The following is a 14,375-nucleotide window of genomic DNA, read 5'->3' on the forward strand; positions in this document are numbered from 1 at the left end:
AAGCAGTGAAAAGCCAAATCCTACCGCACTAAAATCAAGCAGGTCACTTAATTCCTTGTCTGTTCCGAGAGCGGCAATCCGCTGCTGAGGATTCATCCTGGCGATCTAGAAACCTGGAGAAAACAGAGTCCATCAGGTCACATCATTGCTGCTTTATTTAACAGCAGGGACTAGTGCTACAGGAAACGACTGCCAGGGGAGGCATTTGTTGTGGATGCAGAATAAAGACCATCACTGTGAAATAAAGTTGGCACTGGCATCGCATCATATCGACACACGGACAGTTAAGCCACACTGTGATTGATTAAATGGTGCAAAAATGTTGTTCATTCACCTTTGGTTATTTCTTGCACTGCGCTGATTAGGAGATACGACGGTCGGTGGGAGCGCTTTGAATGGATGAAAGCTCAGGACCTGCAGCATCGCACTAGTGCACTAACAGTGTGTCTCTGTAATAACACGGCATGCTACAAGTCAGACATTTCTCTGAGCCGCTCATTAGCCTGTCACTGACCGCGTTAATGTCAGTGATTTGTGCAACAGAACGACGCTTTACTGTTAGCTGGGGCACCTAATGTCACTTAGCTAGCTGGCTAACGCTAGCTGCAGTTCATATGGATTGAAAATAGCCTGCGAGCTGCAGGCGGCTGCAGCGGTTTTAGTCCGTGTAGACAGTAGTACGGAGAAGACAGTGCCGTCCTAATGACTGGAACCTAAACCGCACACCGCTTTAAAACCTGCAACACTCCCAAACACACATTGCAAATGACAATCTCAGCCCCCGGCTCCAGAACACAAAACGCAATGATGGTCTTTCTCAACTCCCAACTTCTTTCACGGGTCCGAAAGCTTCTCCCAAACTCCCAGTGATATTTTACCTGTTTTCCGATTAAAATCCCGACTAGGGTGCTCTGGTGAAGAGTCACTTTCTGGCAACGCGCCTCAAAGCGGCGAAAGATGGGTTAAAACAGGAATAGGTGTGAAAATATCCTCTATATATATCAGTTACGAGTTTCCCTTAGGCAGACATTTTTGCTTTGCTGAAGCCTCAGCACCACGATGACAGCCGTTATTGTATCCCTCCGCCGCGCAGTGACATGACGGTCCCACACAGCGGGAGATGCTGCGGGAGTCTGAGCGGGTCACAGCAGCCTTTATCTCCGCTTTATTATCACATCTGATCGATCTCACGGACCGACTGCAGCAGAACAGACACCCTTATACTGTAAAAACACGCGGTGTAAAAACGCAACATTGTGTGCTCATGTTAAAGAAGTTAGATCACAACTTGCCTTGATTGTTACATTTTTAGGACATCATGTGCACTGAAAGTTCATTCAAATAAGAAATCTAATAATAATGATTTAATCGCACTTTTCTGTATATTTTTGAAGCTTGTTCAAAGTTGTAGTAGTCTAGTTAAGTTAAATTAACTAGAGAAAATAAGTTCAATAAACTTAAAACATTAACTAGTTGCACAGACAGCAGTGTTTAAAGTTCTTTATTTAACCCTGCTGTTGTCCTGATTTATGGGCACCAAAAAAAAGTTCCTTTGTCTGAAAAAAAATCCAAATATTCAGCAAATTTTTTTTTCCAAATTTAAAAAAGAAAAAGCAAAATCTTCAAGGCGGATTTTTTTTTTAAATTCCTTAAAAGTTTCCCTTAAAAGTTTTGTTGTTGTTTTTTTTTAAAATCCCCAAATTTGGCAAGAAATAAAAATTTGAAAAATGATAACAAAAAAATTGTAAATAGTTTCAAAAAATGAATAAAACTCTTTCAAAAAATCCTACAAATATCTAATGTGGTTACACACACACACACACACATATATATATATATATGTATATATACATCAGTAAAAGTTCTAATATTTTCTTTAAGAACATTCGGGGGAAAAAATCAAACAAAATCCAGCAAATTTCACTGGATTTTGGTTGATTTTTTCCAAATGTTCTTAAAGAAGCATTTTTTTTAACATTTTTTTTCCCACCAAAAAATTTTCAAACATTTCTCAAAAATGTTGAAAATGTGGAAGTTTTCACTGTGAAAATATATATATATTTTTTTTTTCCCACATTTTCAAACTTTAAAACAAGTCAATTTGACTCGCAGGAGGACATGAGGATTAGGATTAAGAACCTACAGTCTCAGCAGCTGAAACCATTTTTGATCAGTCAGAACTAAATCAACGTGTGAAGCTACTCTCAGTTTCAGTAGATAAATTCTTAGTAAATGAGTGAATTGAGAAATAACTTTTCTCACGGTTAGGACTGCTTTGACTACTATTAAAAGAAACCTCCTGAGCACAACATGTACTAACGACACACGTCATGTTTCCATCAAGTGTATTTCCCGAAACTACAAAAAACAAGAGTCTCTGGGGAGTTTTGACTCTCAAACCATGCATCCTGGGATGTCAGATATATGCTTTAACCCATAAGAACCCATGGTGACACCAGCGTAACAAGCACTTTGAGTGTCCCAGTCTCTTCCTTGTAAAGCTTTATGTCTGACCTTAACTCATAAAGTCATTTAAGGAAAAATGGGTCTGGATTCTTATGGGTTAAATAAACTTAATTTATTGATTTGAGTTCGTGTTCAGCTGTTCATTCATTTATTACATTAAGTCAAAATGCCTCAAGTTGTAATAATTCATGGTTTAGAGTTCTAATGATCTCAAAATAAAAATTTTACATTTCAATTTTTTTAACTACAGAAATTAGCAAAACTTGTGTATTTTACATAATATAAATAAAAAAGATAAGTCTCTTTGATGATGTTTTACAGTGCACAGTCGGGTATTGCCTGCAGAGCTTTTTAGCCACCTGTTCACTGCATATCTAGGGGATTCTGGTCATTTGATTATTTGTAAATTTCTATGGGAATCTATTAGGCTGGCTACCACCAGCCTGAATCTCAAGTGAGATACAGGCTGGGTACCTGCTATTCATTTTCTTGTAGGGGTGGAGCAGTTTAAAATTTTCCACAGCCGTTGATTGGGCGCTGCATATGTCAGTCAGTCTGGGGCAGTTGAAGCTCACAGCCAATCGTGTCACTGCTAGCCGGTGACGTAAATGCAGAGCGACGGCAGCACCACGAAAAAGAATCATTGCTGTGTTTACTCATGTGTTTGCTTCTTTCGCCATGTCGCCGGACGATTCTTGCCGTTTATGTAAAGTAAACATGAGGGAAAGTGGACCCCGTGTTTATGCACACTCCACAGATATGTTTGTGTCAAAAACAACGCCGACCATATCAGATAGGTTAGCGATGATGGACCTGATAGTCACCCCGGAGCCGGAGCAGTCAAACAGATGCTGCCAGCGCTGCACCTCCACACTCGGTCGGCTTGAAAAAGACTTTCCTTTATTCAGGCAATGGGAAGAGAACGTCCGGTTAAGCAGCGTATCGAAAAGACAACGTGAACCCACCCCGTCCAAGACACCGAGGACTTTGAAAAAGACCTGCCCAAACCCACCGAGTCCACTAGCTTGTTCCTTCGGAAACACGACAACAAAGGTAACGCTTCTTCTCAATTGTTCTCGTGTCTTTGATTAGATGCATGTTAAGTACATTAACTTAACCGCGCTACAATCTCACGATGAACAATGTAACGTTAGCAGTTGTTTAAGTCACTTTACTTGACTTATATGCCAATAAGAAATAACAAAGATAACGATTTGCAGTTTATATTGTTGTCTGAGACAATCTGGAGAGGGGAGGACATTTGAATCCACCCCCACAGTTGTCTGTTGCGGTAGATTCCAGCGCTTCACTCTTTTATTTGACCATAATGTCAACAATCCATCCCAAACCTGGTTGGGCCATAAAGTACACGTGTTTATTAATACATTACGTTTATTTATTCAATGATATAAACAGTCAATTTCTTCAAGACAATGCATTATCAATATCATGCCTATTTAAGTGCACTAAAACCTAATTGAGGTTTAAAATATTCAATACAATTAAAATGTAACCAATCCCAGAAGTGTTTGTTTTTGACAGCAAACAAGAATTGCTCACTAATACTTTGACTTTGTTAAAGTAGCCCTTGTAATTATATTGTTATTTGATAAGTTGACCTAGAGCACGCTCTTAATATTATTACTGTGACTTGAGTTGTGATAAACGGACCACTTATAATAAACAATATTTATCATCTATAGGCTGGCAAAAGGATTGAGTCCCTGAACTATGCCTACACTCTCTGCGCATGCTTTTTGTAATATGCACTGATCAAAAGAGTCAATTAGAAACTACTGTTAATCTCTAGGCTGGCTACCACCAGCCTGAATCTCAAGTGAGATACCTAGTAAACGAAATGACAATGAGTGCACAGGCAGTCTGGGTATTCCCAGACTATACCTATGAGTGACAAAAATATATTTAAAAAAAACTGGGCCCTGCGTTATCTGCTGTGTCTTGTAGAGGAGTGTCATCTTCATTCATACGCTGAGGAAGACTCAAATTTATTTGAAAAAAATTTCACCTCCATAACTCCAGTCTCAGACTCTTCCTCTCTTAATCAAATGTTTCTCCTCCACTGACATTGTAAGAGAAATGGGCTGGGGATCTTTCTGCATGGAGTTTGCATGTTCTCCCTGTGCATGCGTGGGTTTTCTTCGGGTACTCCGGCTTCCTCCCACAGTCTAAAAATATGCTGAGGTTAATTAATTATTCTAAATTGCCCATAGGTGTGAATGTGAGTGTGATTGTTTGTCTGTATATGTAGCCATGCGACAGACTGGTGACCTGTCCAGGGTGTCCCCTGCCTTTGCCCAAGTCAGCTGGGATAGACTCCAGCACCCCCCGCAACCCTAGTGAGGATAAAGCGGTGTATAGAGGATGGATGGATGGATGGATCTTACAAGTAGTTATTCTGTTATGCCTTGCTTTACCATTTTATACGGCTTAATTTGGTTTTAGAAATTGATTTGATATTTTCTTGCTTTTTCAACATCTGCCTGAATGATAACTTGTACAGAACGTTTGTCAGTTGTTTTGTTGTTAACAAACCCGATTTGATTGGTTTGTTGTTCGAGCTGGCATGGGATGCTGCAAATATTTGTTAAAGTCGAAGGAAGAATTGGACAAAGAGCCAACTATGGGCAGCAAAACGGGACTTTATCAGGTCTGTTAATGTTTCTGCAAAACCCTGAATTACCTTCTGTGAAGCCAGAACAACATTGTTTTTGCAGTGAATAATCTAACATGTTTCAAATCTGCCTGAGTCACATTATGAGCTTCATTTTGACAGACATGTCAGTTTGTTATGTAACAGAAAGCTCTACTTAAGGGGGCACAATCACCCTAAAGAATGTGTGGTTACGCCCCACAATATCTAGCTTTGAGACCCTTATTATTTCAGTTTACATTGTTCTTAGAATATGGATATTCCTGTACTAAACTCTATGCTCTTAAAGTGTCAGCACTGCAAAGCATCTTTTCAAAACTTTACTTTCCTCTTTCATTGTTTGTGACTTAAGTACCAGTTCTGTTGAGAATATAATAATAATTCCGATTTCAGGGCTATATTACCCTATTTTTGATGTTTTCAACTGCTCCTTGTGTGATTTTACTTTTTTCTTTGTCAGTTAGTCTATACTTAGCATCTCACACAGCTTTCTCCTTCTCTTCCTCTATCTATGTGTTACCATTTTCACAATCACCCACAATCAACAACAACTTCCAGGCTGAAAATCCTGCAAATTTTTATTTTGTTGTTGTTGTTTTCTTTGCATTGCAGCACTCACTTTCCTGCATGCAAATGTTCCACAGCGGGGAGCCTGCTTTAAATTAGTTAAGATAGGATCCATGAGGGTTTTTCTTTGTTTTTTTAATGAATGCTGTAATTACTAGACACTCTGATCCACACTCCATATATGTTGGTGATGGTAATGTACCAGCTTGTTGTTTGCAAACCACCAAGAAGAACGGCTCAGACCTAAAATCCTGCTGCATCTGGTGAAAATTAGGTGGGAATTCAGAAACAAGCTGGTTGTTCGAAGTTGTTATTAGTATAAGATAAACTTCATTGATCCCTCACCGGGGAAATTCACAAATCTTTGTATAAAGAAACTATCAAAGAGGGATTATTTGGTTGTTGCCAAACAGGAAACGAAAACAGCATCAGCGGCCAAAAAGTTTAAAACAGTTGGTCGGTCTGAAGAAGGTGTAAGAGCAATAAAAGAAAGCAACTGTCCACTAGTAAAACAAAGATGAACATCTGTTATTGCTAACCATCTTGCTATGACAGTCTTTAAAGATCATAGTTGTTAATTATGATAGACTTCAGTTTTACTTTTTTACGTGAGAGTCCTTTAAATTCAAGCTCCAGTCAGATGAGTTCACATGACACTGATTAAATCTCTGTGATTCATAGTGTAGCCTGTGGAAGTCTAAAATCTGGCGTCTGTGGCGACATTTGTGTGCGGATGCAGTGATACGTTTTATGTCGGCCATCAATAACTGGTTTGCCAGAGCTGAAAAGGGAAGTAACCATAGCAACGGAGACAGCTCCAGCAACTTGGAAAATGGCGGGAAAACCTGATCCAAATAAAAAAGCAATATAGCAATCAGAGGAAAAATTACAGTCCAAAAAAGAAAAAGAAATCTGTTACAAAATATAATAAAACCGTTATTCAATGGTAGTATAAGTAAAAAGTAAGAGTATTTGGGCTGCTTGAGAGTTCAGGGTCAGTAGCATGGCTATTACCGCTAAAAACTCCAAAATACAGGACAGCAAACCTTTCACTTTTGTGGAACTACTTCTTCCTCTGTGCTGCAGTAAAGTTTGGGTCCTATCGACCATGTCAGTGCTTTGACTTAATCCCAAGACATGGTTTTTTAATAAAAATATTAATGTGTTTTGGAAGTCTGTTGCAAATTTTACCTCCAGCAACTGATTTGTAGATTTGTTGTGTACAATTTAACGAGTTCATCAGTTAAAGAAGCATTGCATAGAGGCTTACAACTCCGAGTTCACTCCAGTCAATCACAACAACTTCATAAAAAATGAATCTATTCAACTTGAACTGACAAAACAGATCTTTATCTGTGCGAGTGGTCTTGAAAGATGACACATTTTGTTTTGGTTTGTCAGGTTGAGTTTGAGTAAGAAACAGTTAATTGTGGGTGTTGAGCTCGCGAAGTTAAAGAGGAGAACAGCCTCGAATGAAACTATTATGACTGAAAAAGAGAGCAAACCTGAAACTAAATTTTCACAGCGCTTAAGGGCGTGGAGAAGGAATGGGTGGTGGGTGAGACTGCAATGACCTGGATCAGACTCTTTACTCCTGTTTTTATCAGTCTTATTCAGGTAAAACTAAAGCTTTACAATCAACTGTTTTTTTTAGCTGCAGAAACAGTTTTTTGATTCAAAATTGTGTTTAAAGCTTAAGCAGTTACAGTTGGCATGCTCAATTTTAATCCTAAACAACATCTTATTTAAGCATGTTTTTGATGCATATCCAGTATGTCGCGTAAATGAAATACACTATGCAGATAAATACAAATCAATGATGAAACACTTTAAGCAGAGGAAAGCATCGTAAAACCCACATGTGAATCTTATGAGAACTGTGCGGGGTGTTGGTGCATCACTAGGGGCTGCCCCTCCCATCGTATCCAGATGTTTTATTGAATGAGGCCAGTTACACCTACATGAGCTTCAGCAGTTTTAGTGCCAGAACCACCAACACTTTTGGCAGTGCTCTCAGTGATTCATACAAAAAACTGAATAGACATTAAAGGCTGGAAAAGCACCAATTTTCCTGGAGGATCAGAGACGACGAATGTTTGGTTTTTGTGCTGTGATTGTGCATACTGGACAAAAAGTCCTCCTCCACATTAGGTCTGTTTTGCGAAATAGAGTATTTATTCAATAGTGACTTCTAATGTTGCAAATGAAAAAGTTGTAATCGGCTTGTACTTGATGTATTTGTGTTAAACGGCCACTCATTTTTTTTTTTTTTTTTGAAGAAAACAACCTGGATGGCCAAATTGTCTTAACATGGTGATTACATGTTGATTTGTCTGCCTTCTTAAGGAGAAATGACAGGTTGTGTGCTTTGTTGCTGTATGTGTTTATGTCTAAAATCTGAAAAGCTCAGTGTTGTGGGGATAGTGGTGCAACATCTGTGCGGTTTCCAGTCATTTCAGTCATGTTTTTGTTTACTTTATGTATTCTTACTGAAAGTTTCCAGTGTCTGGGCAGGTGTGTCTGCCATGCAGCACACTGTAAAGATTAAAAAAAAGGCAGAATCTGGCAGCAAAAGTGCCACAACCATAAATGTTAAGAAATAGTAGAATATTGTACAGTTAAAAAACTAAAACAAATAAGCAAAGAGTGAAAAGAATGGCAGTTATCTGTAGCATAATATGTTTTGCGGATTTAAATACACAAAAAAAAGAACACATTATCATTTACAAATATACTGATCTATTTTCTATGTGGAATCAAGTTAGCAGCAGGAACCACATATACAGTAAAAATAACAATTATAATAACAATAATATATACAATATATACAAGAATGAAAAATGAAGAAATACGGTATTACTAGACTATAAATGACAGCAGCTTAAATTGACTTGTGGAATAAATGTAACTGTAAAAGTGCAAGATGCCAGTGGTGCAAAAAATTGTACTGTAATTTTACTGGGCTCACTTTTGGCACAAGTCAGTTTCACCATATCAACATCAACATACTGTATTTTAGTTTCAGTTTGAACTGGTTAACGTGTGGGCTAAAGTGTGATGACAAAAAATGGGAGGTTTCACACTCTTTATCTGTGTCTAGTACTGAATACATACCGTTGGCAAAATGTGTAACTGTAATCTAAATGCACTGAGCTGACACTGTAGCACAACTAAAAAGACCTTCTGAACTGAAAACTGAATGTGACAATTGGGTATTTATTAGTTATCTTTATTATGGATACTTGTTACACATTAATTACAAAAATATGTTGTGATTTCCCATACGTATGTAGAACATGGAAAACCCATACATTTGGCAGAAACTGTCAGTAGGGCCACAGAATGTTCGACCTTAACACAGTATTTTTCAAATTATTTTAAAGAGAACGTATATATGATGTGTGAGGAGAGTAAATGTTCACATCTGGTGCTAATGTTAGTCTTTTCTTATGATTTTCTGTGCTGTGACCTCATTTATAGAAAAACAGTGAAAACTGTTTCGAAACACATTTTCTCAGATTCTCTGTGGACGTAAACTGCACAGCTCAGTCATCTGGTGCTAATGTTCACTTTATTGTGTAACACTGAATTTCAGCCTGTTTGGACAACAAAATATGTTCAACTACTGAATTAAAACCAAAATGTCATGAAATGGGGAAATGAAAAGCAAGTGTTGGATCCATGGAGCCTCCTCTATAGTACATTATTAATCCCAGACTGCCACCTGTTGGACAAACTCAGATCACCCAGACTCCATCAGACATTCAGTGAAAACACCCACATGAGCAGATCTAACAGTGTCTTAATGTAGTTTTAGTGTTTATTTCAAATAAGATTCAGATTCAGAAAATTTTATTTATCCCCAAGGAGCAATTGAAAAAGGCACGTAGAGCAGGAAGTGCAACAATGGCGTAAGAAATTGAGTAAAAAACAAGAAATTTAGAGATAATTAACATAAATCGACAAATAGGGATAAATACATATACAAATGAAAAACATGTAATATAATAAGAATAAAAATAAACTGAAAAGAAAGAAAAAATAATAATAATTCTGAAATACATGAAATGAGCTAATGTCAAATTAACAGGAGTTAAAACACAAAACACAAAGTTATTCATGGACGTATTGCAGGACTCTTGCATTAGACTGCATTAGTTGTAGTTAGGAGTAAAGAAGTGACATTTACTTCAGAAATTCAAAAATGTGCAAAAAGAACTTCCTCAATCCCCTCTATAGTCAAATTAATGCTAGAATACACACGTGGACAAAATTGTTGGTACCCCTCAGTTAAAGAAGGAAAAACCCACAATTCTCACTGAAATCACTTGAAACTCACAAAAGTAACAATAAATAAAAATTTATTGAAAATTAAATAATCAAAATCAGCCATCACTTTTGAATTGTTGATTAACATAATTATTTAAAAAAACAAACTAATGAAATAGGGCTGGACAAAAATGATGGTACCCATAACTTAATATTTTGTTGCACAACCTTTTGAGGCAATCACTGCAATTAAACGATTTCTGTATTTGTCAATGAGCGTTCTGCAGCTGTCAACAGGTATTTTGGCCCACTCCTCATGAGCAAACAGCTCCAGCTGTCTCAGGTTTGATGGGTGTCTTCTCCAAATGGCATGTTTCAGCTCCTTCCACATATGTTCAATGGGATTCAGATCTGGGCTCATAGAAGGCCACTTTAGAATAGTCCAACGCTTTTCTCTCAGCCATTCTTGGGTGTTTTTGGCTGTGTGTTTTGGATCGTTGTCCTGTTGGAAGACCCATGACCTGCGACTGAGACCAAGCGTTCTGACACTAGGCAGCACATTTCTCTCCAGAATGCCTTGATAGTCTTCAGATTTCATCTTACCTTGCACACTTTCAAGACACCCTGTGCCAGATGCAGCAAAGCAGCCCCAAAACATTACTGAGCCTCCTCCATGTTTCACCGTAGGGACAGTGTTCTTTTCTTCGTATGCTTGGTTTTTGAGTCTATGAACATAGAGTTGATGTGCCTTACCAAAAAGCTCCAGTTTGGTCTCATCTGTCCAAAGGACATTCTCCCAGAAGCTTTGTGGCTTGTCAACATGCATTTTTGCAAATTCCAGTCTGGCTTTTTTATGAGTTTTTTTCAGCAGTGGTGTCCTCCTTGGTCGTCTCCCATGAAGTCCACTTTGGCTCAAACAACGACGAATGGTGCGATCTGACACTGATGTACCTTGGCCTTGGAGTTCACCTTTAATTTCTTTGGAGGTTGCTCTGGGCTCTTTGGATACAATTCCAACGATCCGTCTCTTCAATTTGTCATCAATTTTCCTCTTGCGGCCACGTCCAGGGAGGTTGGCTACTGTCCTGTGGGTCTTGAACTTCTGAATAATATGAGCCACTGTTGTCACAGGAACTTCAAGCTGTTTAGAAATGGTCTTATAGCCTTTACCTTTAAGATGTTTGTCTATAATTTTTTTTCGGATGTCCTGGGACAATTCTCTCCTTCGCTTTCTGTTGTCCATGTTCAGTGTGGTACACACCTTTTCACCAAACAGCAGGGTGACTACTTGTCTCCCTTTAAATAGGCAGACTGACTGATTATGAGTTTGGAAACACCTGTGATGTCAATTAAATGACACACCTGAGTTAATCATGTCACTCTGGTCAAATAGTTTTCAATCTTTTATAGAGGTACCATCATTTTTGTCCAGGCCTGTTTCATTAGTTTGTTTTTTTAAATAATTATGTTAATCAACAATTCAAAAGTGATGGCTGTTTTTGATTATTTAATTTTCAATAAATTTTTATTTATTGTTACTTTTGTGAGTTTCAAGTGATTTCAGTGAGAATTGTGGGTTTTTCCTTCTTTAACTGAGGGGTACCAACAATTTTGTCCACGTGTGTAAAATCTGCCCTGTTTCAGTGCTGTGATGCCCTTTAGCCTGTGCTGTGAAAGTCGGCCTATTTGGAATAAATTTTAGTTCTGTAAACTTTGTCAAGAAATCGTGGCAGGTATGTGCTGCCAGTTTAGCCACACAAGTTCTCCACTGAAAAAAATAGCACTGCTTAACACACTATAGTGTTAAACTAGAATGCACATTGGTGGAAAATTACTTGTGAAATTTGATCTCACTTGATCTCCCCTTTTTTTCTAATCCAATAAATACTGTGTAAAGCCTTTTTTTAAAAAAAGATTTAATGTCTGTAGCAAACACTTCCGGTCACAAATGCATCTCCCATAACAAGATGAGATAACCCTGATGATACTATGACTTCATCAGATTCTTCAGAGCCACAGAAGACATTATATAACTGTTTTCACATGTTGAGAAAAACTTCTTAAAACTTACACTGATCATTATGTAGAAAATCAGTGTAATGCCCTTTTCGTGCTTATTTACATCCTCCAATGGAGGTTCACTATACTGTGTATAAAAAATTAAATGAATGAAAATTAAACAGTTCCATTATTACCATCATCATCATTAATTCATCATTAATACAGTTGTAATAGACGTAGTCGCGGCTGGACTTTGGAGATGCTTTGATTTCTTTCCATCAACGGAGCCCAGACACATCAGAAAATCTTAGTTTCTCCAGAAATCTTGTACAGTGTCCAACCACTGTGCTCGAAACACCTCAGAAATAATTACAACTCAGCACTACATTGTAATCCGTAAGCACCTGCTATATCCCTGTGATCTTTTCTTGTGTTTCATATGAGAAGCAAGGCCACCATCCACATAGCAGACAAATATCTACCTATTGTAACATGAATAGAACCAGAAGCGTGGTCGCTCTCTGCATTCAAAGTCCGTATCGCTCTGCACACATGGTTGCAGAAACCATTAATTGGCCCAATGGTCGAATGATGAAGAGGTGCAGCCAGACCATTCTACACAGAGCTCTGCTGATGTGAGACTGTGGGTTGGCCAAACATTAGTCTGAGGCACTAAAACAACCCATTCTGTAGAACAGCTTGATCTGGCTGTAACCACACCATTGTTTTGCTATAGAGACAAAAAGTACGCTCTGTGGCTTGTTTGTATGTCTTTACACCACCTTCATTGTGGGGTAGAGCTAAGCAAAGGATGTGACTTTGGTGTTCCCTAAAACAGATAAGATAAGATAAGATAAGATAAGATAAGATAATCCTTTTTCCCCATGCCAGGCGAAATTCACATTCAAATATATTTAACAAATAAACACAGCAATAATAATAAATTAGTAATCACATTTATCACATTTAACAATATGTAAAAGGCTGAGAAATGAAGGAGCTGAGCACAGGTGAATAAATCACATGTACAGATGTTTCTATACAATATGAGACATATGTGACAGCAGCCTTGGAAGGATGGTTATTTGTTTAAAAATAAGCTGTCGATGTAGTGCAAAGTTAAAATTGTAGAAGTTATAATGGTAGAAAACTATTAGTCCCAATTGCTAGTTATGAGGAAAATCCTACAAGAACCATAATGCATTGCGCCTTACGGTACCTTTCCGGTGTGAGCACAAGCGGCAAGTTTATTTCCATGAAAACACGGACCAGCGTGTCGAATGACTATTTCCAGCATCTTGTGGAGTCCGAGCAACAAATACTGAGGTTGTTATAAGAGACTGTCGTTTAATTTTTTATTCGTTTCTGCTCAATAATAATGTCTCGGCGCCGAGTGTGTCACTACAGATGCTCCGTGGTTGACTGCAAAAGCGAACGAAAGAATCTACATTGGCTGCCGACGTCTGAAAAACTGAAAAACGAGTGGATTACCTTTATTTTTGACGGCAATGTTCCCACGACAGTCGGGAAATTCCTGTATGTGTGTGCAAATCATTTTACGCCCGACTGCTTTCTCAATAAGGGTCAATACCAGGCTGGATTTGCCAAAAAGCTGAAGCTCAAAGATGGATCAATACCGACTGTTCGTGACCAAAAGTCAGGTTTGGATCCCGTAAGTTTTGCACTCAATGTCTTTTTACATTTCACAGTCAAGCCTGTTGAAGTCGCTGAATGTTAGCATGTAGCGTGGCTAAGGTTGCCAAAGCTATCGTTAGCTTTGGTCGTTTCTGCCCACAGGCCAGAGCTTTGTCGAAATTAAAATGCTGCGGGACATTCAGAAACTGTGAAAACGTTAAAGAAAATATGTGTTTCGACTGTCTTTTGTGTTTTTATTACCTTCGAGATGTAAAGTTAACGCCATCACAACAGTCCCCAAACAAAAATGGCCGCCCACACCTCTATCAGCCAATCAGATTTTAGCATTCCCCGCTGACCGCTGGCTTCTTCCGGGTTAAGATTCTGGTGCTCAGCTGAGAGTGTAAACATGTCAAGGAAAACCAGCCAGATCTAGTGTGTTACTCCTGGCTGCAGTGCATTAAAAGCATCACTGCACAACTTTCCAAGAGAGAAACATGTTAAAGACGGATTGTAATTTAAATAATATTCTAATTTATTACCCTGGTTTTACACTTACTTTTGCACAGTACTTCTTATACTTGTAGCATTTCTTAATTAGAATTCTCAGATTTAGATTTATTTATTCTTTTACTGTCTGTTGTTGTTGGCCACTGCTCTCTCTACACCAACTCAAATTCCTTGTGTGTATTCACTTGGGAATAAAAGCTTTCTAAATCTGATTCTGACAAGTGGATAGATTTTATTTTTTGAGACTTACCTCTGA

The 14,375-nt window shown here is 38.2% G+C and overlaps 2 protein-coding genes across 9 annotated transcripts in view; one reads left to right on the forward strand and one right to left on the reverse strand.

Annotated features, from left to right (window-relative positions):
- tcf12 (transcription factor 12) overlaps positions 1 to 1,081 on the reverse strand; it is an 80,555-nt gene extending 79,474 nt beyond the window's left edge. For 3 of the 5 annotated variants that reach the window (XM_022212987.2, XM_022212986.2, XM_022212981.2), the window contains exons 1-2: positions 879 to 1,080; positions 25 to 113 (exon numbers count right to left, since the gene is read on the reverse strand). In XM_022212987.2, the coding sequence (XP_022068679.2) occupies positions 25 to 96 (72 nt within the window). In that variant the 5' untranslated portion in view covers positions 97 to 113; positions 879 to 1,080. Of the gene's footprint in view, positions 1 to 24; positions 114 to 334; positions 486 to 878 lie in introns of those variants that run through there. The other 2 variants (XM_022212985.2, XM_022212984.2) reach the window with 2 other exon arrangements.
- A 2,002-nt stretch (positions 1,082 to 3,083) lies between these two features.
- The window catches only part of znf280d (zinc finger protein 280D), a 43,015-nt gene continuing 31,723 nt past the window's right edge, over positions 3,084 to 14,375 (forward strand). For 2 of the 4 annotated variants that reach the window (XM_022212997.2, XM_051937059.1), the window contains exon 1: positions 13,006 to 13,646. In XM_022212997.2, the coding sequence (XP_022068689.1) occupies positions 13,353 to 13,646 (294 nt within the window). In that variant the 5' untranslated portion in view covers positions 13,006 to 13,352. Of the gene's footprint in view, positions 3,520 to 13,005; positions 13,647 to 14,375 lie in introns of those variants that run through there. The other 2 variants (XM_051937051.1, XM_022212998.2) reach the window with 2 other exon arrangements.

The sequence above is a fragment of the Acanthochromis polyacanthus genome, chromosome 2 (assembly GCF_021347895.1).
Source record: "Acanthochromis polyacanthus isolate Apoly-LR-REF ecotype Palm Island chromosome 2, KAUST_Apoly_ChrSc, whole genome shotgun sequence".
Lineage (NCBI taxonomy): Eukaryota > Metazoa > Chordata > Actinopteri > Pomacentridae > Acanthochromis > Acanthochromis polyacanthus.